General features: G+C 38.9%; 1 protein-coding gene across 1 annotated transcript in view; it reads left to right on the forward strand.

The window, feature by feature from the left end:
* The window catches only part of CNTNAP5 (contactin associated protein family member 5), an 810,000-nt gene that overhangs the window by 752,426 nt on the left and 30,771 nt on the right, over positions 1-26,803 (forward strand). The window contains exons 20-21 of the mRNA XM_058301170.2: positions 6,256-6,386; positions 12,576-12,663. Coding sequence (XP_058157153.1) covers positions 6,256-6,386; positions 12,576-12,663 — 219 coding nt within the window. The remainder of the gene's footprint in view (positions 1-6,255; positions 6,387-12,575; positions 12,664-26,803) is intronic.

Genomic DNA, 26,803 nt, shown 5'->3' on the forward strand with positions numbered 1-26,803 from the left:
CCCCCAGAAAGCAGCAAGGAAGTAGAGGAGCATGCCACTGCCTCTTCTTTGACTTGAAAAGGATTCCAGATCACTGTTTTTAAGTACATTATAAAGAAAAATCATAGATTTCCACTTTTTAAAAGGTGACATTAATAATAACTGTGGCTTAATTCTAAAAATAATGAAACAGATTTTGCCTAAAGACCTAAACTAATAATGAATTTATTATTTCAATTTGAAATAACAGCAGCCATGTGAATGCCACAACACTAATAGAACTCTTTCAAACTTTTGTAGGTTCCCTGTTGGTGACAAAAAGTCACACCATTAGAATTGTGCTTGTTTTCCAGAGGAGGGCCTAACTGGGGCTAAATCATTCTCACTTCTGATTTCCACATTGTGAACATCTTACCTCTGTGGATATGTACACACACAAAGATGCATGGTGTCTATAATATGGCAATGTTAATGTATGCTAACAGGATAAAATAAATGAGACCAAACAGGAGAGAAATGAAATGTAGTTCCTTAAAGAAATGGCAGTGAGTTTTTAGCCATGGCAGTCTGTTTTTCAGTTTATTACATTTATTCAAGCAACTTCCCTCAGTGTTTCTTCACTGTCTATGGAACTATAAACCTGCAAAGTCTCCCATTATGAAAGAGAATCCCTTGGGAGGCAGAGAAAGAGTAGAGTTGGATCCTGTAGAAGAGAGTCTGAGGGCAGGTTGACCTGTTCTGAGTCCCAGGTTTCTACAGAGACTAACAGATGTGGCAATTCCTGCAAGAAACTTCTGTATCTGCTGAATAACCAGAGTGCAAGATGGGGGGGAGGGGGGCGGGGATTTTTCTTAGCTCCCTGACCAAGCAGCTGTAGAAGATGCTGAGGAAGGGAATTAATAAGTCCCACCCCCTTCTTCATCATACCTGTGGGCCCCATAGAGCTCTGGAGGTCAGCCTTTACTGTTGTCAAACTTACTCTGAAAAGTCATGGACTGAGTTTTCTCCTAGAAGTCATGTGAAAATGAGTTTGCAGGAGGGTCCAGGATAAGGGGTTGGGTTGCTTTGAGAGACATTGATTGAATCAAAACTTCCCAGAAAGGGAGAGAAATATTTATATGTCTCTAGAAAAGCAGTTGTCAAAAGAAATCAAAGACCTCAATAAATAGGACATGGATTGGAAAACTAAATGTAGTTAATTCTACCCAAAATGAATTCAATGCTATCCCAATCAAAATTCCAAGAGCCTACTTTGCAGAAATGGGAAAGCTCCAAATAGCCAAAAACATCTTGAAAAAAGAACAAATTCGGAGGACTTATACTTCCTGATTTGAAAGCATGCTACAAAGCTACAATGGTCCAAAAAGCATGTACTGATGCAAGGAAATATATATATTGACCAATGGAATTAAATTGAGATTTCCGAAATAGACTTCATACCTTTGGCCAATTGATATTTAATAAGGATGCCAAGTCCACACAATTGTGAAAGAAGAGCCTCTTCAACAAATGGTGCTTGGAGAACTGGATATCCACATGCAAACTAATGAAAGAAGACTCTTATCTTATTCCATATGCAAAAAATAATTCAAAATGGATAAAAGACCTTAATAATAAGAACCAGGACAATAAAAATGTGAGGAAAAAAATGCAGGGAAGCATCTTCAGGATAGTCTGTTAAGCAATGATTCCTTGGACTTTATATCCAAAGCACAAGCAATGAAAGAAAAACCTAGATAAATGGGACCTCCTCAAAAAATAAAAACTTTTGTGCATCAAAGGAATTTATCAGAAAAGGAAAGAGACAAACTATTCAATGGGAGAAAATTTTTGGAAACCACATATCTGATAAGGGTTTAATATCCAGAATATAAAAAGAAATCCTACAGTTCAGCAACTGAAGGACAAACAACCTTATTTTAAAATTAGTGAAAGACTTGAATAGGTATTTCTCCAAAGAGGTTATACAAATAGCTAAAATCCACATGAAAGATGCTCATCATCACTAGCTATTAGAGAAATGTAAATCAAATTCACAATGAGATAACATTTCACACTCATTAGACTGGCTATGATTAAAAAACTAAAAAATACAAGCATTGGAAAAGATGTGGAAAAATAGAACGGTCATTCATTGTTGGTGGGACTGTAAAATGGTCCAGCTGCTGTGGAAGACAGTTTGGTAGTTCCTCAAGAAGTTAAGTGTAAAATTACTATATGACCCTGAAATCCTGCTTCTGGCTGTATATCCAGAAAAACTGAAAGCAGGGACTTGAACAGATATTTGCACACCGATGTTCATAGTGGTAGTATTTATAATTTGCCAAAAATGGAAGCAACCCAAATGTCAAACTGATGTATGGATATACAAAATGTAATACATATTTATATATATGATGGAATATTATTGTCCCATAAAAAGAGGTAAAGTCCTAATGCATGCAATAACATGGATAAACTTTGCGGACATTATGCTGACTGAAATAAGCCAGGCACAAAAAAGACAAATATTAGTTGATCTCACTTATACAAACTAATCATAAGGAAACTCATAGATACAGAATCTGGAATATAGACTACCAGGTAATAGATTAGGGTAGAAAATAGGGAAATGATGCTTAATTTGTACAGATTTCTATTTAAGGTGATTGTTAGAATTTGGCAATAGATGGTGATTATGGTAGCATATTTTCATGAGTATAATTAACAATTCTGAACTATGTATGTAAATGTGGTTAAAAGGGGAAATTTTGGGTCATGATGTTACTGGAATGAAAGTCAGGAGATAAAGTATAAGGCTGTATAACACAGTGAGCCCTGTTGTGGAGGATGGACTGGGGTTAATAGTACAAGTATACTTGTACAATAGTACAACTATCCACTGGGACTTGGCCCAGTGGATAGGGCGCCCACCTACCACATGGGAGGTCTGTGGTTCAAACCCCGGGCCTCCTTGACCCGCGTGGAGCTGGCCCATGTGCAGTGCTGATGTGTACAAGGAGTGCCGTGCCACGCAGGGGTGTCCCCCGTGTAGGGGAGCCCCACATGCAAGGAATGCGCCCCGTAAGGAGAGCCGCCCAGCGTGAAAGAAAGTGCAGCCTGCCCAAGAATGACACCGCACACACGGAGAGTTGACGCAGCAAGATGATGTAACAAAAAGAGACACAGTTTCCCATGCTACTGACAACAACGGAAGCGGACAAAGAACACGCAGCAAATGAACACAGAGAACAGACAACTGGGGTGGGCAGGGAGGGGAGGGGAGGGGAGAGAAATAAATAAATAAAATAATCTTAAAAAAAACATAGTACAAGTATAAGAATGTTTTTTCATGAATTATAACAAAAGTACAACCTTATTTTAAAGTGTTAATAATAGGGTGGTATAGAGAAAAATACGTAGAATGTAAACTATGTACTATAGTTAATAGTAGTATTTCAATGTTCTTTCATCACCATTAGTAGGTACCATACTAATGCAAAGTTTCAACAATAGTGGGCCATATGGGAACATGTATTTTTCACATGACTTTTCTATATATTTACAGCTTGTCTAATTAAAAGAAATAATTTTACAAAAAGGTTATGTGAAAGAAAACAGACACAAAGTACTACATATTTTATGATTACATTTATATAAAATGTATATATAAATAAATCTGTAGAGACAGGAATAGATTAGTAGATCATGTAGGCCTGGGGAAGGATAAAGTGAATGAAAGGTGACTGCTAAGGGGTATGGGGTTTTTCTTTTTGGAATAATGAAAATGTTCCAAAATTAGTTCTGGTGAAAAATTCACAACTCTGTAATTATACTAAAAGCCACTGATTGTACATTCTGGATGGAATGTATGATGTGTGAATATATCTTAATAAAACTGCCTAATAAAGAGGCAGTTGTAGTATTTAAGATAGAAACTGGAATGTTGGAGAATCTTCAGAATACTTTAAAAGTGTCCCAGTTAAGATTATTGGCTCCAAAGGGGATGATTGTAGCGTAGGTGTTAATAAAGATGCATAAAATGGAAATGTTACCTACAGTGAAAAATACACGGGGAATATGGATGTGCAAACATATTATCAAAACAGTGGGATAATAAAAGAGTTTGATGGCTATAAGAAATGTGGTATTTATCACCATTCCTGGCACATAATACTCACACCCTGTTTTACTTTGTTGGTTGAATTAAAACACTCAGATTCTTAGTATTAAATGCAACCAGGAAGAATATCCTAATCCACAGCCCATTTGTACAGGTCTTTCCCTACCCATCTATGTGCATCACCACCGTTTCCACCTCTTCTCTCTGCCACATATGTTGCTGCTAGGGAACAAGTATTTAACAAAAAAAAACCACAAACAAACAAACTGAAAAACTTATTTCTGGAAATCTGTGATGTTTAGAACCAAAAGGAAGAGGAGGAACCAGGAAAACCAAGGCTGGCATAGAGAATGTCTCTGGACAGACTCGTGGGTGATGCCATATTAGAGTCCTATAGAAAAAACATTTTTTCCCATTCTGTTCTGAGATGATTTTACAATCTTCTTTCACATTTATGTATTTTGAAATTTTTTGAGTAGCACTTGATTTGTGAAATGAATGGCCTTTGATTTTTTTTTTTTAAAGATTTATTTTTTTTATTTATTTAATTCCCCTCCCCTCCCCCGGTTGTCTGTTCTTGGTGTCTATTTGCTGCGTCTTGTTTCTTTGTCCGCTTCTGTTGTCGTCAGCGGCACGGGAAGTGTGGGCGGCGCCATTCCTGGGCAGGCTGCTCCCTCCTTCGTGCTGGGCGGCTCTCCTTACAGGGTGCACTCCTTGCGCGTGGGGCTCCCCTACGCGGGGAACACCCCTGTGTAGTACGGCACTCCTTGCGCGCATCAGCACTGCTCATGGGCCAGCTCCACACGGGTCAAGGAGGCCCGGGGCTTGAACCGAGGACCTCCCATGTGGTAGACGGACGCCCTAACCACTGGGCCAAAGTCCGTTTCCCTGATTTTAAATTATTTAAAAACTTGGTTGAGAACTGAAAGGATTAGCTAGTTGGTTTACTCAAGTCTCTTATCTTCCTATGATCAGCGTCTAAGGAAGGATGGGAGGTCGGAGGAAGGTCACTGAGTTCTTTTTGGAGCATGAAAACCATTGAGAGGGCAGGACAGGGTGTGGGGGTATGAAGCAATGAGAGAACCTATGCCACCTTATTCCTTCCTGGATGATATCTGTGTGACTGGACCTCAGCCCCTCAAGTCCAATGGTTCTCCACCTCCATGCACGCACAAGGCAAGTGACCTTGCCACTGGGTATGCATGGGCTCTGATGACAGTAGACCAGATTGCGAACACATGGTGGAAAAGGAGACTGCAGTGTGCTCTTGGCTAACTGATCCAATTCTCTCAGATAATGATACTGTCATGAGGATTAAGTGAGAAAAGGTGGCTGGCACAGCACCTGGGGTAGACAAAAGTTAAACGTTTATTCCTTCTGGTGCTGTTCTCCTCTGTTTAAAGTGTTTCAAATGTGACCCACAGCACAAAAACATTTTTCCTTGGGCCCAATGTTTTCTTTCTCTCTCTCTCTCTCTCGTCTCTCTCGGTCTCTTTCTCTCACTTTGGAACACACACATACAGAGACATAACTTGTCCTTAATATTTCTCTTGGGACTCTCATATTTCCTTTTCAATCTGTTCCATTTTGTAAGAAATGCTGATTGAGACCCAGGAAATTGATTTCCTGACCTCAAATGGATTTCAAACCACTAATTGAAAAACATAATCCTAGAGAAATGTGAATGTCCCAGTGGGTCAAAAGGGTTAAAGTGTTACTCTGCCCTAACAAGACCAAGCGCCAATAGGACATCAATGGATGATGACAGGGTGAAGTTTCACTCTTTCTTAGTTCTAAAAGTGAGAAGGCAATTAAGGAGAAAGGGAGTTACAGAAAGTGGAAGGAATTGAAGAAAAAGCAGAAAAGGACTTAAATCTAAAATGTTTTCACAATTCAAATACAAAATAGGCTTGCGTTTGATTTTTTTTTTCTAAGAAGGTATTTTGAGTTTGGATAATACACAATCATATGCTTTACATTTTTTACGTGCAATCACAGGATTTCCTATATGGACACTGATTCTGTAGTAACAGCATAGGCAATAACTTTCAAGAATATGAATGATAGAAGGATTGTAGACATGGGTCCCTAGAAAACATAAATAAATAATCTGATCATACTTTTACATTTTATGAGTCACTCTTTTAATTCTAATTTCTATATTTTCATTCAAGGAAGCTTACAGGTTCGCTATCAGCTAAGCAAGGAAGAAACCCATGTATTCACCATCAATGCAGAGAATTTCGCCAACAGAAGGATGCATCACTTGAAGATTAACCGAGAAGGGAGAGAGCTCACCATTCAGGTACCTTCCTTCCTTCCTTCTTAGTCAGTCACATGCACCTCAACAGCTTAACAAAACTTTTCTGTGTGTCTACCTCAAGCCAGGTGTGGGGCCAAGCATTGGGGATATAGATATTAACCACACTCAGTCCCAGACTTTAAAGAACTAGAACAGTGGTTCTCAAAGTCTACTCACCCCAACAGCATCAGCAGCACCTGGGGAATTGTTGGAAATGCAAATTCTGGGACCTACCACAGATGTACTTAATCTCAAACTGGGTAGGTGGGGGGAGCAGTAGTGTGTGTCTTGATAAGCAGGTAATCTGTTGGCTGCCTGAAGTTGAGAACTCCTGAACTAGAGATAATAAGGGAGACACTCAGGAGAAGAGGAACCTGTGAGATTATGGTGAAGGTGAGGATAGAAATGTGCATGGGTGATATAGGAGAACTTGGGAGGAAACTGTTCTGACCTGGGCATTAGTACACATTACTGGAATGAAGTGAGGAGGAAACAAAGCCTTGATCTTGAGAAGGGGTTGGCTGGATGGAGAAGGGAAAGGAGAGTGTTCCATAGGCGTGTCCATGTGAACGTAGGCAGCTGTCTGAAACCTCCTGGTGGTGGGAAAACACTCACTGGAACCACATGGTCTTGTTGTAAGGGCAGGCAGCAGATAGTGAGAGATCAGAATCACCAGGCAGATCTCAGATCATCCCCTTTAATCAAGGGAGCCCCTAGACCTGTTCAACAATCACCTTGTAAATCTTTAGTCCAACCATGCTTCTTTACTCCTAGATGACCATGTTAAACCTCTTCCTTCCTTCTCATAATGTCAGCTATTGCAATCCCATCCTCATGCTCAGCAGATGACTTTGTTTTCTCTTTTGTTGAGAATAATGTAACACTGAGAGGAGAAAGCCATGAATTCTCACCATGACATTTGCCCACCTCCCTTCATCTGAGTCCTTGTGTTCTCTCTCATTCCTTTTGCTGTGGATAACTGCTCATGATCTAGCTAAGACCTGACCGTACTACCTATGTGTTGCATCCTGCACCTTCTCAAGAGGACATCGCTCCTTTATTCCCCCTGCCCCTTTTACCATTTGTTCTGCTCTACTGGATGGTTCCCCCAAAGCTTAAAACATTTAATTATTACACCCATTAAAGAAACTCTCAGGGGAGCAGATGTGGCTCAAGCAGTTGAGCACTCACCTCCCGCATGAGAGGTCCTGGGTTCAGTTTCCAGTGTCTCCTAAATAAGCCAAACAAACAATGAGCATACAACAAGCAAAAACAAATGAGCAGGGAGTAGATGTGACTCAAGCAGTTGAGAGCCTGCCTCCCACAAGAGAGATTCTGGGTTCAGTTTCTGATGCTTCCTAAAGAAAAGACAAAACAAAACAATAGCAGAAGAATGAGCAGAAGAACCAATAAGTGGGCAACAAACAAAAATAACAAGCAGACAATGAGCACAAACAAACAAAAGCGATGAGCAAAAACAGTGAGCAAACAGATGAGGGAGCCATCTCAGGGGGGAACAGCAACAACAAAAAACAGCTCTCAGGAACAGGGAGGAAACTCTTCCTTGACTCCACCTCCCCCTTCATATACTGTCCCATATTCTCTTTCAATTTATGGTCCAAATCCTTGAGAATACTTATAGAATTGGTCTCCTAATTTCCTCGTCCTTTTCTTAAACCCACACCAGCCAGGCATTTATTCCTGTACTGCACAAAGCTGCTCTCCTCAAGACCACCAATGGTCTTCCCTTGAAAAACGATGTGGCTGATTTTCAGTTCTTGCCTCACTTCCCCTCTCTGTGGCCTTTGACACAGCTATTGTCTTATGCTCTTGAAACACTGTCTTACTGGCCTTGCAGCGCACCACTTTCCCATGACTTTCCTTCTGCCTTTTTTCCCCCCAATTCTTAGTCTCTTTTCCTGGCCCCCTGTCATCACCCAGACTCCACCCATTGGAGTGTCCCAAGACTCTGACCTCAGATACCTTCTCTTTTGCAAGTACACTCACTCCATGGGTAATCTCATTCCATTCCACATGTTTAAATGCCACATATATGCTGATGGATTGATCTCAAATGATTATATTCCAAATCTTCCCCCCTAAATTCAGACCTACATACCTGATTGCCTATTGAACATATGTATTTGAATGTCTACTAGGCATCTCAAGTGTAATATATTCAAAACTGAGTTTTAAAACTGAGACTGTCTCACAAAAGCAAGTTTCCCACCCCATAGTCTTTCACATCTCTGGTAATGGGAGCTCCATTCTTCTAATAGGTCAGGCTCAAAATTGTGATGTTCTTTCTGGCACTAGCTTCCTGTTGCTTCTACCCTGCCAAAAGACACCTCATCCTCTCCATGAATGATTACATATTATTATAGTTTGCATTGCTTCTTGACTGACATACCCTTGCTTCTCTTTTGTTCCTCTGCAGTCTATTCTCAACACATCAGAGTGCTCTTGTTAAAATAGTATTAAGATATTGGTACTCATCTCCCGAAACTCCTCCAATGGCTTCCCTTCTCATGCAGAATAAAAATAATAAAAATAGAAAACCAGCAAAAAAAGAAAGAAAATCCTTATAGCTTCTTATAAGGATCTCCTTGATCTGGTGTCCCCTATTCCCTTTCCAGCTGTTGCTTCATTTTTCTATTATTAATATTTTTTCCTTTGTAAATCCACCCCTGTCACCTGGCCTCATTTATATTTACAGAACCCTTGAACTCACTGTTTCCTTTGTCTAGAATTTAATTCCCCATGTATCTGCATGTCTAGCTTTTATATTTCTGAAGAATCTGACTCAAGGAGTCCACTTCTCAATGGACCACCTCTGAGCATCTTATTTAGTAATTAAACAACTTATCTCCTTAATTTCAACCCTATACTACCTATGCCCCGTACCTACTTTATTTTTGTCTTAGGAAAATAACCACTTAACAGGCTATATTATTTACTTATTCATCTAATTGGTTGTCCTGTCTCCCTCTTCTAGAATGTAAGTTTCATAAAAATAGGGATTTTCGTCTGTTTTCATTAGCACTGAATTGCTACTTTGTAGAGCATTGCCTAACATATAGTATGCATTTGATAAATATAGTTAAATGAATGAATTGCATTGGGCTTAATGTACTATGTGGAAAAGATTGAAATTGATTCTATGGAATTGGATATTAAGCAGGGGAGTTTTATTATTTTCATTTTCAGGGGCTTCCTGTGATCACCACATGGGAAAAAAAAAATGGAAGTAATGAGACAAGGCAGAAAGACCTGTCAGGATGAGATGATGAGGACCTCAAAGAATAGAGTGGTAAATTCCATGGAGAGGAGGCTTTGAGAGGTGTTGTAGGAGAACAGTCAGTAGCATTGAGTGGCCCTTTGAATAAAGTATATGGGAGAGGTCAGGAGTGATTATTAGTTTTATCGATTAGGTAGAATTTCAGGAATTATTGTCAAATGTATGGAAATATGGTACAAATAACAACCCTTGAGTGATCAGAATTTAGTGGGCTTACCTGTAGAATTTAGTCAAGAAATAAGGGAGGGAGAAGCCTTTGGAGCAAGTTGGAATTGGAGCCAAATTGAGAGATTGGAAATGATCATTTCTGATTCAAATGTATTTTGAGTGAGGTCTAGATGGGACCTCTGGAGAGCATTTCAGAGGGCATTTGTATCCATAGTTCCTGTTCCTTCCTCATATTTTCACAAATGAAAACAGCAGTGAGAGAGCAGGATCTCCAACAATCAATTAATAGTCAGCAGTCAGTGCATGTTGGTTGAGAACATGCTATTTCCAAAGCATTCTATAGAGCAAAAAGAGATGTTTTTGTGTGTTTTGTTTTGTTTTAAACTTTAAATCAATTTATTGACACAGTAACACAGCACACATGCTTCTCTGACACCTATCTCCCCACTCAATCTAGATTTCACTCTCCCTCTCTGCTTAGAACAAATTGTTCAATGAAAACAGTAAAAGGCAATCCATTTCTGCACTCCAGCCCTACCACTAGGCCCTCCAGAGCAGGGTCTCAAGCACTACTCAGAACCTGTTAAGAGAGGGACGGAGGCTGTTATCACCATGCTCAGCCATCCAGAGGCATCTGGTCCCTAAGAATAGATTCCATCACAAACCCTAAGTCCTGAGTTACTCTTCTTCTTCTCTGGTTGTCTTGACACTAGAAAAGAGAGTTTGGGGACTGGGCCTGACACCAGGAAATAGAACTCCTCAAAACAACTTGAAAATTAGAATCTGGGTTGAGTCTTTTAAGAACCAGGTGCCCACCCCTACCCCTCCAAAAAAGAGAAGGTAGTGGGAATGACCATCTCTGCCCTTATTTAAAATGAATTGATAACATTAAGCAGATTAATCAAATGCCAGAATGCTAGACTATAGGGAAGAAGAGGTCAAAAATATTTGAAAACAATTAGTTAATTCCCTCCTTTGAAGATCCTGAAGTAGAAAGAAGCATTCCTGGAGGAAGACAGACTTGGATGTAAATCTCTGCCCCATCACTTATGCTATGCTATTTTTGACAACTTATCTTTCTGAACTTCTGTTTATCTATAAAAAGGTGTGTGTGTGGGGGTGGGGGGTGGTATGCAACTGACCCCAGTCAATTGTAAATCTTCCAATATATAGATTATAGAACCAGGCAGAGAACCTTGCAAATATGGCTCACTCAATAAATATTTGTTCCACTTATCTTCCTTTTCCCACCCATGTAATAACACGAGCAAGATTACTGGATATCCAAGGTTCCAAGATTGGTAAAACTTGTCTAGGCCAGATGACAAATGTTGGACATCTTAAATGCTCAAAAATATTGTGCTTGGGGAGCAGATGTGGCTCAAGCAGTTGTGCACCTGCTTCCTACACAGGAAGTCTTAGGTTTTGTTCCCGGTGCTTCTTGACAAAGAAAAAACAAACCAGAAACAAACAACAAGCAAAAGAAAAGAAAAGCCAACTCAGGGAAGCTGATGTGTCTCAGTGATTGAGCACCAGCTTTCTCCTTACACGGTCTCTGGTTCAATCCACTACTAAGTGTTCAACTAATAAATATTATTGTTGTCTAATTTAGTCAATAAGATGGTAACAAAGCATGCAATCATGTATCACAGGGCATAGAAAGTGACTTCTGCCACAGGAAAAACCACTGCAACCCAGTAATGTCCTAGAGGAAAACCAGTCCAGGTGGAAGGGGTGGCAGAATGGAGAGCCACAGTAGGGGGATCTGAGAGAAAAGGGTATCAGTCCTAGATGGGTTCCTCCCTGAGATGTGTTCCCCAGCTGATGGGGCCTTTGTCTCCTCAATGTATGAATGCCTCCATGTGGGTTCATACAGATGAACTGAAAGTTAATGAGGATCTTTTCCAGAGGTAGCATCATAAGGATACTCACAGCTGAACATGGAAGAAACTGGTATGGTTTAACTAGACTGAAAAATGTGGGGATGGATGGAGACAGCTGTCTAGGAATGGGGAGGTGCAGAACACAAAGATGGAATTGGAATTAGCAATGGGTGAGTAAAGGAGAGTTCCCAAAAAATGGTCCTGGAAATACAGAGTAAGCAAGGACACTGAAGTTCAGTTTGACTTTCAGCTTCGGAGACCTTGGATGGTGACTTTGTCACTGTATTTTGTCACCAAAGTTGGTCTTATCAGCAGTCTGGTCTGTCATAATCCAAGGAGTGCTAGTTACCTTTTTTATCAAACTGAACCCTTGCCCAGGAGGATACACCAGCCCACACCTGAGTTAGAACAGGCCAGCATCAGGGAGCAAAGGGGGCAGCTGTAGACTTAAAGACAGAAGGGACAAGTAGAGATAAATGTAGAATGAGTCCTGCTTTCCATTAAGTGCTAATCCTACACGGTCAGTTCCTGGGAAGGTTTCATTTGTTTGCTTGTTTGCAAGAAGGAATTTGGTGAGAAAATCTCAGTGGGAGATAACTACCTGTGAAAAGCTGTATAGGATTTCCCAGGGAGAAGACTTTTGTGAAAGCCCTTATTTGAGAAGAGGAAAGAAAGGGGTATTTTATGTGAATTGGTGGGCAAATTAGTCAGCCCTTTCTAATCTCTCCAGAAAGAAAACCCTAGAGAGGGGTCTGCTCTGTGTGTGTTTTGAAGCTCTTTCCAAATGGGAGTGTTTTATGCCCTTTACCTGCAGACCTCTCTTTGTCTTCTGTTTTGCTATAGATGGATCAGCAACTCCGACTCAGTTATAACTTCTCCTTGGAAGTCGAGTTCAAAGCTGTAAGGTCACTCACTTTGGGCAAAGTCACAGGTGAGTTGTTTTATTTCATACCTTTGCAGTGGTCTTTAAAAAATGTGAATTAATAGTTTTTATCAGGGCATTTATTTGTTTCAATTAAGCAACCTATTGCTCCCATAATATCCAAGGTCTAGAAGCAAAGATTTCTGGTACAGGAGATGCTAAGATAAATGTGTGGCAGGGTAGGGGTCAGAATTTATACATACTTTATGGACGCTTTTATGAAGTGCTGCTAATTGGGTTGTTCAAATCCTTAATTTCTCTACTAATTAATCAATAGTTGAAAGAGTCTTGAAATCTCCTACTATAATGGTGGGCTTACCCCATGTCCTGGAAATTCTGTAGATTTTCATTTTACGTATAATAAGGGTATTAATTAGTTACCTACACAATTGGAAGTGTTATATCTTCCTGTCAAATCAGACCTTTGAGCATTCTCAAGTGACTATTTTTAAAACTCTCATAATGTATTTTTGTACTTAAATCTAGTTTGTCTGTTTTTATGTAGCAACAGCAATATTGTTCATTTTGGTTTAGTTATTATTTGCTGGGTCTATCCTTTCCATCCTTTTACTTTCCATCTTTACCTTTCCTGAAGTTTTTTACATATGACTCTTATGAAGAGCATATAGCTGGATTTTGCTTTTCATCTCCAACCTGGCCATCTCTGTTTGTTATGTTTTTTTTTCTTTTTCTTTTCTCTTAAATTGATGAATGAAGGTCCTTTTGCATTTTGGGATAAATTATACAGTTGTATTGTTTTCCATTTGCCCATCTTTTCCCATGATTTTATGTCCTGTCCCTACATCAATCAGAGGACAGTGCAGAAAACATTAGTAACTCCAGGTATTTCGAGACAGAAAAGATTTCATACAGGAATTTACTTACTTTCAAAATTGTGGCCGCACCTAAAGCATGTGTTCCTGTTGAAGTGTTTAGGAATGACTCCCCAAGCAGTAACAGACGACTAATGAGAAGCTCTTCCCTCTGAGGACACTGATCTAGGTGGAGACCAGGGGCCACCATGACTCTTCTGCTGCCCGTCAACTCCCAAATCATGGAAGAAACTCTCTTGAAAGCAGCTATAGAGAACATTTCATGTATCCATGACTTTACAAAGGGACAGCTGAAGGGGTGGGAAAATGACCTTTTTCATACAATAGACTTCGAGATTCATAAAGGACACCTGATTATCAGAACATAGTGTGCATCCAGAAACCAAGCCACAGTAGGGCATGGAAAATGTCAATTTTAGTTTCCCACAATTGGCATTTGAATGAGTCAATTGAAAGGATCCATTTACTGGTTTTTACCTTTTGTTTGTTTATTTTTTATTCCATTTGTTCTTCCTAATAGCAATTATTATTTTATGTAGACAACCTTTATTTTGTTTTATTCATATAGCCACTGATTTGTTTACTCCTCATCCCTTCCTATATATCAGACCTTTCTACTTCATGTCAGATTTGATTTCCTTCTTTCCAAAATAATTCCTTTTGAAATTCTTTAGGTTAAGGGGCCTTAGGTTGTAAACCCTTTATTTTTATCTGCAAAAAGGTCATTGTTTATTGGTAGATAATCTTGCTAGACTTCCAACACTATATTGAACAATATAACCTCTTAGATGCTGATCTAGGGGTTTGATGGAGCCAGCTCACCCCAGCTTCTGAGAGCTGATTATGTAATTCTCTTCCCGACTTTACATTCAGCGATGTGCTGATGATAGTTTGAATTGGTCATAGTTGGGGTATTTAGACCAAAGATATAGGAAAGGTTAATAATTAGTTCTTTTTTTTTTTTTTTTTTAATGCTTGCTGTCATATCACTGGTATTCTTCTTTTTTGGCTTCTGTCTGTAAATGTTGAGAAGTCTGCTGTCAATCTGTCCTGCCTTTAAGAATGATCTGATCACCAATTCCCCCTCCCTCTTCATCCACCCACTACTTATTAGGCCATCTTTTTTGCTTTGGTGTTTTAAGGTTTTATTGCCATGTATCTGGCTGTAGTTTTCTTTTTAACTATCTCACTATCTTTCTTTTTAACTATCTCACTTGATATCTGTTCTTTCAGTGTCTATGTATAACCTTTCATCATTCTTAAAAATTCTAAGCATATCAAACAGAGCTTCTTTATTCTCTCTATTCAGTTCTCCTAGACTTTAATTAGATAAGTCTTAGACTTCTGAATTCTAATCCTATGTCTCTCACCCACTTTTCATACTTTTTACTCTTTTCAATCTTGAATTCTTTGACATTTATTTTATTTTACCTTCAAATTCATTAATTCTTTCTTTTTCTATGCCTAATAATTGCATTTAATCTATTTAATGTCTTTGTTCATTATGTTTTTCATTTCTAAAGTAGCCTTTTGTTCTTTATCAAACATGCCAGTTAATTATGATAGTCTTTTTTCCGCTTATTGTCACTGTTTCCATTTTTTATGCCCTTAACATTAATCATGATCGAATATTTTGTCTCTGATAATTCCAACCTGTGAGGTCTGGGAGGGTCCAAATCTGTTATTTACTGTTTTCCTATGGTAGCTTATTTCCTTATACTGTAAGTATATATATTTGTGTGTGTATGTGAGTTCATATTTGGTTGAAATTAACTTGTTGGAAGAGTGAGGATCAAAATATGGTAAACATTCCTCCAGGAAAGATTTATGTTTGTTTCTTCCAGGTGCCAGGAGATGCTACAGACTTTGAACTATTTCAATTTCTCACTTTTTTTTTTCCTGAACACAGGGAGTTTATAAGTTTGAACTCCAGACCTGAATGAGAGCAAGCCTCTGGTTGAACATTTTCAGGGGAAATGTTGTTAGTATTAATATTATAATATATTATTTGCATTACTTTTTTTCCATTCAAAACCATATTAGAGATCATCAGGTTTTCAGTTTGTTTCCTTTGCTGTTACGTCATTTTATTTTTCCTGATCTACTTTTCTTAAATCTTAATTTGTATCTCAGATTCAGCATCTTTGCTTCATAAGGTCTCAAGGCTTGGAATCCTATTCATCCTCATGATAATTCAGGCGTTTGCCCCCAAGGCATCCCTAATGTTGTATTATGTCTCCTTGCTGTAATTTCAACCTTTTCTCCAAATATTTCCCCCAAATTTAGGATTCTTCTTTGTTTCTTGGTATCTCAGCAAGGTGTAAAAAATATGTCTGTTGGTTTTAATGAGACAAAATTATCTTCTAGAGTATCTGGTCTATCATTATTGTCTTATGTTGACATATATTTTGGGCCATTTAACCTTCACTTCAACCAAGACAGAAGAACCTAGGGAGGAGACATAATTAGGGATGTTTGACCAGAAATCCCATGATTTGTCTATGACACTTACTTTGTGTAAGTGATGTAAGCTCCAAAAGCACCCTCATTTCAAAACTCCTGCATGAATCTTGCTAGTATGTAAAACATTCCTTTATACCCCCACTTAAACCTATAACGTATAATGATGATAGGATAAAACTTTAAAACAATAAAGTAAAATAATTACCTTATTGAAGAACACTTTGTCATTTTGTTTCTGATGCTTTCTGATTATCGTGTAGGAAAGAACATTGTTAAGACTGAAAAATAATACCCTGTGAAATTTCTTCATTGTAATAGGGTAAGGGGTGCTTGCCTGCTGGGTTTCTTTCCCATTCAAATTGACAGGAGGATTTGGAGCCACAGTTAACCTACACACTTGTGGTCTATGAAAGATCTCTAACTAGAGGTGAAAAGAGAGAGCAAAATATTAGAATCACTAATTAGGAGGGGGTACACATCCAGAGAATGCTTTGGAAGCAAAGGAAAAGCCAAATGTGTCAGAAAGAGCTTGAGGGCATACAGGAGGAAACTGGAAAGGATGGAGAAGAAAAGGATACGTGGAATTTATGACAAACTAAGGTATACTCCACAATTATAGAAAAGACTTGCTCTCTGTAGGGCATTTTCCTTGTAAAAATAAGTGTATACAAATGTTCTGAATAGATGTCACCAGTGAAGACATTTAGTAAATGTTATTATTTTCTTCAGCACCGTGGAGAGCACCCCAGCATAAAGCAAGCGCAAGTTTGCTTTCCTTTTCTGAGAGGAGGGACCAATGCACAATCCTTGAGGATACTGACTTAGTACATGCCACGGTGCTCCAATCAATAACTCAGTATCTTTTCTGAGGGCTCCTACGGTGTAGAGATTAGTCCTTGAAAATAACAGATATAATCATTAACATTAAAAATGTATTGTTGGGTTGGATCGCTAGGCAAAATAGTGCTCATCTAGGATAAGTTATAGTACGTTGCTAGTTTTCTCCTTTGACCCTTAGCTTGTCGACATCTCCTTGTCTTTTGAGGAAGATTACATGGTTCTGGCGTACTGCATCAAGCAAAAGTAGCATTGTAAAGAAGAAAAAAGAGAGCATATTTGGAGAAATCGTCCATTTGGGCAAAATCATCTATTTCTAGAAAAGCATTTAATTCAAGAGAAAAGGTACAAATGAATTCTTCAAAGTCAAACAGAGTGTGCCTCATCTAAATATTTCTAATTCCCTGTGTAAACTCAGATTTTAGAATTCTAAAAGCTTGAAACTGCTAGAAGAAACCATGTCTTTTTTTTATTCTTGTTTGTTTTCTGTTATTGATTCCCCCTATTTTAATCTACCAAATGTGGTCTGCAGATTTAGGAAGTTGTACTTGTTAAGGTTAGCAACACTTTTATGTTTAGGTGAAAAAGAAATGGTAGTACTGCTTTTGAATTATAGCTCCCAAATTCTGAAGCAACACTAAAATTGAATTTGCACTCAGGGCATAGAGACAACATTATTTGTGTATGCAGCCGGCATTTATTACATTTCCTGCCTACTAGCTAGGTCAGTAGGCAAAATGTCACTCATCGCCTAGACTCCATTCATGGGCCTGATGACTGTTTTCCCACATGGCATCAGTCACATGGCCCTGTACATATATACATATAAGTATATTGACAGAATTTCTTCTCAACCTGCATAAAACTCAGTGAATCTGGAAATCGCAGGGCTTATCCACGGATACTGTCATATGCTTTTGTCCTGTTAAGATAAAGTTAGTTGTGATTACTTTTATAGCACAGGGTCTCTTTAATTCTACCCTATCCCTCAGTTTTAAACTTCAAGCCAACTGTGTCTTATGCAACTTTACAGAATTGCTGAATGAATACTCTGATTGCTTTCATGTTAAATCATTTTTCTGAGCATCTTGTGCAGTATGAGTTATGGCTACCATTTTTAGAGAACAGCAGAATTTATGCATACAAATGAAAGGTGCCTGCTTCACAGTTCTCATTTTGGAAGACTATTCTCTAGTTCCCTTTTGATTTTGTACACACTTGCAACGATCTTCTGATTCAAATCTGGTGGAGTCAGTATTAAACAGGCAAGCAAAATCGTGTAGTGGAATGTGCTCAGCTTTTTGGAGGCAAAGAGATCCATGTTTGAATCTCTCTGCTGTAATTAACTGCTGCTGTGAGACATTGTTGGTGAAGTTACCCAATCTGTTTGTAATTCTTCATCAACAAAATGATGATGGTAACACTTGATTCACAGAGTTGCAAAGTAATTAGGATATAGTACACACTCAATACATGTTAGTTGAAACTGGTATTGATTTTTTAAAATGGTGGAAAATAAGGGAAAATTGATACTGATGTTTTTTTAAATGTGTCAGGAAAGATGACTATAAAGATATCTTCCAAAGAAGCACTCAAGTGTTCTAAATCTGCAGTTCTTAGCCAAGATGAACTGTGAAGATGTGGGCTTCCAATCAAGGATATGGGCAATTCATATCAGCTTAAACAGCAACATCAAAAGAGATTATCATACTTTGCCAAACTGGAAGTTTCACGATGTAGGACAGACTTCAGGCAGGCTGGGTTCAGGGCTCATTTATCAATATGATTAAACCATTGTCAATCTGTCAGTCTGTTTCTCCCTCTGCTTTTGTTTCTGCTTACCTCTGAGTGGGGCTTCATTCTCAAGCAGGATTTCAGTGGTAACAAAGGTGAAATCAGTAACTCCTGGCTTAGAAGACTACTTGTTTAACAGCTCCAGTGGAAAGAAATCCTCACATTTCTAAAAGTTCTAGAAAAATCCTGAGGTTGAGTCTCAAGGGACCAATCTGTGCCATTGAACAATCCTAGACTACAGCAATGACCAGGATGTTGGAACACAATGAGTGGTCATGCCTGGATTATGTGCCTCTGGAGGAGTGATGGGGTCAGATCAGTGTCAACCATTTGCATGGAGAATGTGGAGGAAAGTTATCCTCAAAGGGAAACCAAGAGCATGAGATGAATTGGATGGAGGCAAAATTAACCACTGTCCAATAAGACCCACACATTCTCATCTGCATTCTGCAATGGTCTCTTAAGCAAGGAGGAAGGACATGCAGTTACGGGGGTAGGTAGGCTAGAAATTGTGCATAATTGGGGGAATACATTATGTTTGTGTATATCAAGAAAGTGTGTTGCAACAGAAAACATAGTTGAGAGATGCTGTTTTAGAAAATAAATGTTATCTTCTCTTTATGAGTTTGTAGCTTCCCAACTGACTATACTGAGGAATTCATTCATTTTGAATGCACTGGTTTCTTAAATAATGTTTCAATTTGTTTACAGTCATACCTACCTTTTTAGCAAATAGAAAGATCCCAGTGTACAACCACTTCCTGAACTAAGTTCTAATATTGTGGGTAATTATCTCATAATGTGTCTGGGAAATACTTAATGATGCTATTTCTGTGATTAATTAAATACTTCAGAATTATTACTCAAATCTGATTTCTGGCATCATGAAATGATGATGTATTTTAAAATATCCTGAATTATCAGATTTCAGTAAGAATCCCCACTTCCCAAATATACACATCTTGTATTTTCTCCTTTATAGAGAAGAAACATTGACTTGCAACATGGTGATATGGGGTTTTTGTTGTTTTTTTTCCCCCATGCAGACATTCAATAGATAATTTAGTTTCTCCTCATGCAAAAATAATGCATGTTTTCTCCTGTTTAAAAAATGCAGCTGTATTTCTGTTCCTTAAATGAATCACTTTATGCTAGGAGCCCAGGCTTACCCATTCTCTGTGCTGGTCTGTCAAAGCAAAACTGTTTTTTGACAAGAGCAAAAATCCTCTTTAAACAGCATGCCCTCTAGGTACTCCTTTGTGATCCTTCACCTGTTGCTCTCTATATACCACTGAGTAATAAACAAATCAAGCAATGTTTTGATGACAGGTTGTTTCCAAATACAGACTGTCCTGAGCTCAGAGGAGCACTTGCTATTCTATTTCTAAGAAGGGTGGCCTCACGTCTTCATTTGACTGTGTTGAAAAGGGTGGTATGATTGGTCTACCAGCAGCTACTTGGCATGGTTGTTACTGATTACAAATATTAGATAACTTCAAAGTCATTGGCATTGCCATGGTCCACACAATGTGTGAGACCATTGTTTTAATTTCTTAGGCTGCTTTACGCAGATGCCATAAAATGTTTTTGCTTAAATGATGGGAATTTATTAGCTTACAGTTTGGGGCCAAGAAATTGTCCAAAGCAAGATATTTTCAAGGTGAGGCTTTCTGTTCAAACACCAGCTGTCAGCAATCCTTGACTCCTCCGTCATTTGGCAAGGCGAATGGTGGTGCCTACTGGTCTCTCCTTTTTCTTCCAGGTTTCATTCTTTCAGCTTCCCTCTCCCATGGCTTTGTCTCTTCTTTTTGTCTGAATGTTATTGTCTTGTAAAAAACCCTAGTAAAAGGACTGATTCTTTCAGATTGAGGTGGGTCACAGCAGAGATAATAATTGGAAGGGATTGATCTAAGATTTTTCCTTATGTTAATTCAATTTTTTTTTTCTTCACAGCAACCCAGAGGATAAGTACTATTATTATTCCTGTATGGTAGATGAGGAAACTTAGCCACAGAGAAGTTAGCAGCCTGCCCAAGGTCGCCCTTCTAGTAAGTGGTAGAGTACACTTCTCAGCACGAGGCAATCATGAGGTTCCAAAGACAGGACCTTTGTCTTCCTTATGATTTTATCTTTCTTGCTACCATATTGTCAGGCATATGGTAAGTGCTCCCTAATATTTCTTGAAGGAAAAACTGGCATAAATATAAATATTAGAGCAGTGGGACCTTGGAATGGCATCTTATTACACGTGAATAGATGTGAGGATCCCCACATCCCACTGTTTTTACTCACAAAAGTGTTTAGCAGCAAGGTGGAAAAATGAATGGGCTTTGGAATCTGACAGTTTTGAGTTCAAGTCTTATGAAGTTCCCACCACTAAGTTCACCTCTCTAAACCTTAGTTTCCTTATCTGTAAAGTAGGAATAACCTGGTTTATAGAACTGTTAAGAAGATAAGAAATAAGCTGGCACCCGAGGGATTTGAAAACAACAGCCTTTGTTAATAAGATCATACAACCATACAGCCTATTGGTGTTCTTTGGCTGGTATCTCTCTTCCTTGCCAATGGCACTGCTATTGATTTGTTTGCCCTTTGCCTGGGGAATCTGGGCCAGTGCTGTAAATGTCAGTGTTGACAAGTTAATGAAGTAAAGAGGATCTGAGCTAAGAGTAATGAACTCCCTGCAGCAGCTTTTGGGTATCTCTCCCAAGGCTTGGCAAGAAGGGAATTGCCTAATTGGTCAGGAGCCAAAGGGAACAAGTGACGCTAGTGCAGGTTAGAATTCCAGAAGCTTTTCCAGGGGGAAGACATAAAGGTACATGGAGAGTCATGTGGCAACTTGGTTAGTCATTCAGCCTATGGGGATATTTATTATTTTTGGAGGATGCTATTAATGCTAATAAATTGAGTTTTAAATTAGGTTAAAATAGCATGAAGCTCAATGCCACTTAAGAGTGATTATAGGACATTCACTTCGAGGGGAGATATGATATCAATCCCTGGATTTTTTTTTTCTTTTTGCTTCCATTGGGATTACTGCCCATGACCAGAGGCAAGGCTAGGTTTCTATGGCTAATATCCTAAAATCTTCTGCCATTTCGTTAATAAAGATTCACACTGCCTACTTCCAGTGGAGAGGAGAAATTTCCATTTTGGGTTCATCCCCTTAAAATGAAATGCAGCCAACTGTAATCAACTCAAAAACTTGGATATGTGCCTTTTTTTTTCCATTTGTTTCCTTAACTTTTTTCAAAATGCTTCCACAGAAGATAAGCTCTACAAATGACATACTTCTATTTAAAGACGTATATACAAATTTTTTGATTAAGAAAATTACTCCCTAGTATTATCCACAGATAATTCTTTCAATGGATATCTCTGAGCAGCTATTATGTACAAAGCAAGGTATTAACTGCAGCTGTGACATTTCCAAATTTTCATGTAGGAATACTTGCTCCCAAGGTGATAAAGCACATATCTATAGGGATAAAACATATATGTGAAATTAGTAATTAACTAGTAATTAGCCAACTAAATTAGCAAACTAAAAAGTAATTGATATTAGCAAATTACCATGTAAGTAGTTTTGATAAGTGCTATGCAGATGGTACATAATTCTTGTGGTTCATAAGAGGGAGAAACTATTTTTAGCTGAGATGATCCAGAATTCTGCCATAGTCTTGAATGGTGGCTCCAGTCTTCAAGGAGAGCTTTGTACTCAATATATAAAGTGCCTTCTGCAAGGAAGGAATGATGTGAGGAAGGTAGAAGGAAAGCAAAGATAGTGTGCTAGAAACTTTTCCTACTGTATTAGTCAGCCAAAGGGGTACTGATGCAAAAGAACAGAAATTGGTTGGTTTTTAAAAGGTATTTATTTGGGGCAGGAGCTTGCAGATACCAGGCCATAAAGATCAGTTACTTCTCTTACCAAATTCTATTTTCATGCGTTGGAGCAAGATGGCTGCCGACAACTGCGAGGGTTCAGGCTTCCTGGGTTCCTCCCTTCTAGGAGTTTGCTTCTCTCTGGGCTCAGGGTTCCTCTCTTCCCTTGGCTTGCTTCTTTCTGGGCTCAGGTTTCCTTTCTTCCTGGGGCTGGCTTCTCTTTCCTCTGTAAGCTTACTTCCTGGGACTCCAGCTTAAGGCTTCAGCATCAAACTCCAACATCAAAACTCCAACATCAAAAGCCCTCAACTCTGTCCTTTGCCATGCCTTTTATCTGTGAGTGGACTCAGTGTCCTAAGGACATGGCCCAATTAAAGCCCTAATCCTAAATTAATCATGCCCAGGTATAGACCAGATTACAAACATAATCCAATATCTATTTTTGGAATTCATAACCATATCAAACTGCTACACCTACCTAGACCATCTTCAGTGGATCTGTCACATGCCAGGAAGTGTAGAGAGACAAGGGAAAGAAAGTGCAGCTGGGAGGATATCACAGAGGAACCCAAAGGACTGTGAAAGGGTCCAAATTTCCTTGTATAGATGAGAAAGCCATTGAAGGGGACTCCCATGGACAGAGCTTCTCTTTTAAGTCTCCTTTGAAGGGCTAGTGTGGAGGTTATTGTAATACTGCAGGTGAAAGAGAACAAGAACATGGACACGGGGACAGCAATCGACTGGAAAGGAGTGGCAAAATTTGTAATCTAGGAACCGGAAGATTTGTTGATTCTCTGGGTAGGTAGGTGGCCAGATTGAGGGGAACTGGGACCCAAGGGACAAGACAAAGGAAAAAAAAAGAGTTGTAGCTCTGGCCAGACATTGCAGAGAGAAGGCAAACAACTGTGATCTGATCAGAGCCCATGCTCACCAATCTGGGATGCACATTGCAGTGAATCATAAAGCAGATACTTTACCTTTGTCCTTTAATCTGGGCTTCCTCAGCTGCTTCCTGGTATGGGGAAGTATTACCTTCAAGGATAGGAAGAAAAGCAGCAGATGGAGGGAGTCCAGTTTGGATGTTTCACAATGGGGATTTCCACATTAATCCACACCCACATGTAAAATCTCTCCTCCCATCCCCAATCTGCTCACAGTTCCCTGACTTGTACTTCTTATCTGGGCATGTAGTTGTTTCCCTAGAGAAGACTGTGTTTTTTGCAGGCAAGGACTTTTTGTTATCTATATTTTTATCACTCCCACCTATGGCCTAAACTTTCGTCCTCTCTCTGTTCCATACATTTACAGTAGGATTTATTTTGACTTGATTATTAGATTATACACAGTGACTACTTTCAGTTCAGTGTGAAAATGCCTGTTTGTAGTCCTAATTTTGCAATCCATTCTAGGGTGAGCAACCCTTCTGTTTTGCCCAAGTCTGAGGGATTTCCCAGGATGTGGGACTTTGGGAACTAAACCTGAAATATCCCTGGGAAAACCTGGTTGTTTGGTCACCCTAAGCCATACTCAGTCTCGGGTTTTGGAAAGTTTAATGGAGACAGGACTCAGAAGTTAGTACCCCATATGATCAATTCAGTCGCCTTTTCTTCAAAGTTACAGCTAACTCAGTGTGACATATTTATTTCTAGTTTAGGCATAATAGCAGTATCTTTCCAATTGGGAGGCACCATGGAAATACATAGATTTCGAATGCAAATTGCATCAGCTGCTCCAGATCTCTGAACAGAAAGTTTCTTATCTTCCATTTCTTTAATGGCTTGCTTTGTTTTTGTACTTGCATAGGTTATTCTGGCATGTTCTAGGAGAAGGAAGCTTTGGTTGTGTATGTGAGTAGGGTGGTTCCCCCAAGATATGAAGGGAAGTTTTTTATTTGCAGGAATACCAAGCTTAGCTCTTGGAGATTAAAATGCAATTTCAAGGTTGAAATGGATTCTCTAATCAGTCTGAATCTATTCATGGTATGTGTGTGTGTATGTATGTGTATACATACTTGTGTAATTTATCTCTGCATAGTTGCTGTCTCCAAGCTGTGTTTTCTTGATTTTTTTTTTCCTGTTTATGTCATTTGGTCTTTTTCTTTTCCTTTTAGAGGAGAGGGTTTTTTTGGATTTCTGATAACCCTCAACTTTCTGCTCATGTTAGAGTCAGGTGGCTAGAATGGATAACTGGAAACTACTATCTCCAATCTGAAGACATGCCTGGACATTTTAGTTAGAGAATCTCCAGTGTCTTTGTCTTCAGATCATTCAGCTTGGGACAGGCAGTTCATCTCAGCACTGACAGATTTCCTAGGTAAAACTCTTCCTGTCTCCTGCTTGGAAGGGTTTCTAAAAGTTTAATTGAGGAAGAAAGTTGGTGGGTCTCACTATGGGCTGGGTGTAAGTCAATTTATTTCCCTTTTTTTTTTTTCAGTGAGTATCCTTGGCCTCAGCTGTGGGTGTTTTCCTAACCTCCCTACTGTAACCCCCAATCTCATTTGCTAATTCATTTCCTCAAGAAGTTTGGGTAATTGAGGAGGTAAAGTGCTATTTGGAACTATTTCCTCTGTCTCTAGTATTTCTATATGAGAAGGTTGCCGAGGAGTTGGCTAAGCAAGAGCAAATGGCTTTTTTCTACCATTTCCTCCAAATGTAGAACCAATCTGTATCAGTCAGGTTTCAACCGGAGAAGCAGAACCAGTGGGAGATGGTATATTGAGGTAGATATCTTGCAAAGCATTGGCTTATTCAGTTGTGGCGCTGGGTATGATGTCCAAAAGTTATAGAGCAGACCACCAGGAAGTACAGGCGGGACTCTCTGGCATGGAAAGTTAAGCTGCCTTTAAGGCCTTTCAATGATTGGATGAGACCCAACTAAATTATCTGGGATTATCTCTCTTACTTAAAGTCAAGTGATTAAGAACTTTAAGCACATCTAAAAAATACATTCACAGTAGCCACAAGGTAAGTGTTTGAATAACTGGGGACTGTAGTCAGGCCAAGTTGACACATCAAAAGAGTATCATATCACTCTCTTTCTTATTTATTCATTACTTTCTGAGGTGAAATTCATGTAACAAAGTTAACCAATTTAAAGTGAACAGTGCAGTGGCACTCAATACATTCAGAATGTTATGTGACCATTACATCTACCTAGTTCCAAAGCATTTTCATCACTCTACCTATTAAGCAGTCACTTCCCATTCTCCCCACCTCCATATCCCTGACAACCACTAATATCCCTTTTGTCTCTATTGATTTTCTTTATTCTGAATATTTCACATAAATGGAATCAAATAATTTGTATCTGGCTTATTATACTTCTCATAGATTTTAAGGTTTATACATGTTATGGATCAGGACTTCATTCCTTTTATGGCTGAATAGTATTCCACTGTACATAGTTTCAGTATCCTCATTGCTGAAGCAAATACCATGAAATGGGTTGACTGAAACAACAGGTATTTGTTGGCTCATTGCTTTGAGGCTAGGAGAAGTCCAAAACTAAGTTGTCATCAAGGCAATGCTTTTTTCCAGAAGATGGAGGTGTTCTAGGTAACTGCTGGTGATCCTTGGTCCTTGACTTTTCTGTGACATGACAATGTGCATGATGGCCTCTCCTGGCTTCTTGATTCCATTGACTTCCAGCTTCTGGGTATTTTCTCTGGCTTTTTCTCTCTCTGTAGCCTTCCTTATAAGATATTGAGCAATAAGATGAAGACCCATCTAAACTCAGTTGGGTCACACATTTACTAAAGTAATCTCATCATAAAATCCAATTTATAAGAGTTCATACCCACAGGAATGAACAAAGCCTAAGAACATTTTTTTTGTTGTTGGTTGGTTGGTCAGTTTTGTAGATTTTTTTTTCTTTTGTTTTCTGGGTTATTTATCTCCAAACCACTATAGTCTTTTCTCTGTATGCTCTTTCCACATACAAAATGCATTCATTCCACTACCACACCCCAAAAACCTTAAGACATTTCAGGAACAATGTTAAGTATAAAGTCTCATCAAAACCATTTATAGGTATGTTCTGTCCTAAGCCACAATTCCCTTCTCAGATGGACCAATAAAAGCTAGAAAACAAGTTTTCTGGTTCCAATATACAATGGTAGGACAGGCATAGGATAAACATTCACATTCCAGAAAGCAGAAATTGGAAGAAAATCAGGAATCATGGGTCTCAAACATTTCTGAAACCCAGCAGGGCAAACTCCATTAGATTTAAAGGCCTGAGATTCACCTCTGGATTGATGTTTTGTATTCTGGATCTGATGGAGCAATAGACCCACCCCTTCCAAGTGCTTAGCCAGTAGCCATGCTGTTCCTGAACAATGG

This window comes from Dasypus novemcinctus, chromosome 7, assembly GCF_030445035.2.
Source record: "Dasypus novemcinctus isolate mDasNov1 chromosome 7, mDasNov1.1.hap2, whole genome shotgun sequence".
NCBI lineage: Eukaryota > Metazoa > Chordata > Mammalia > Cingulata > Dasypodidae > Dasypus > Dasypus novemcinctus.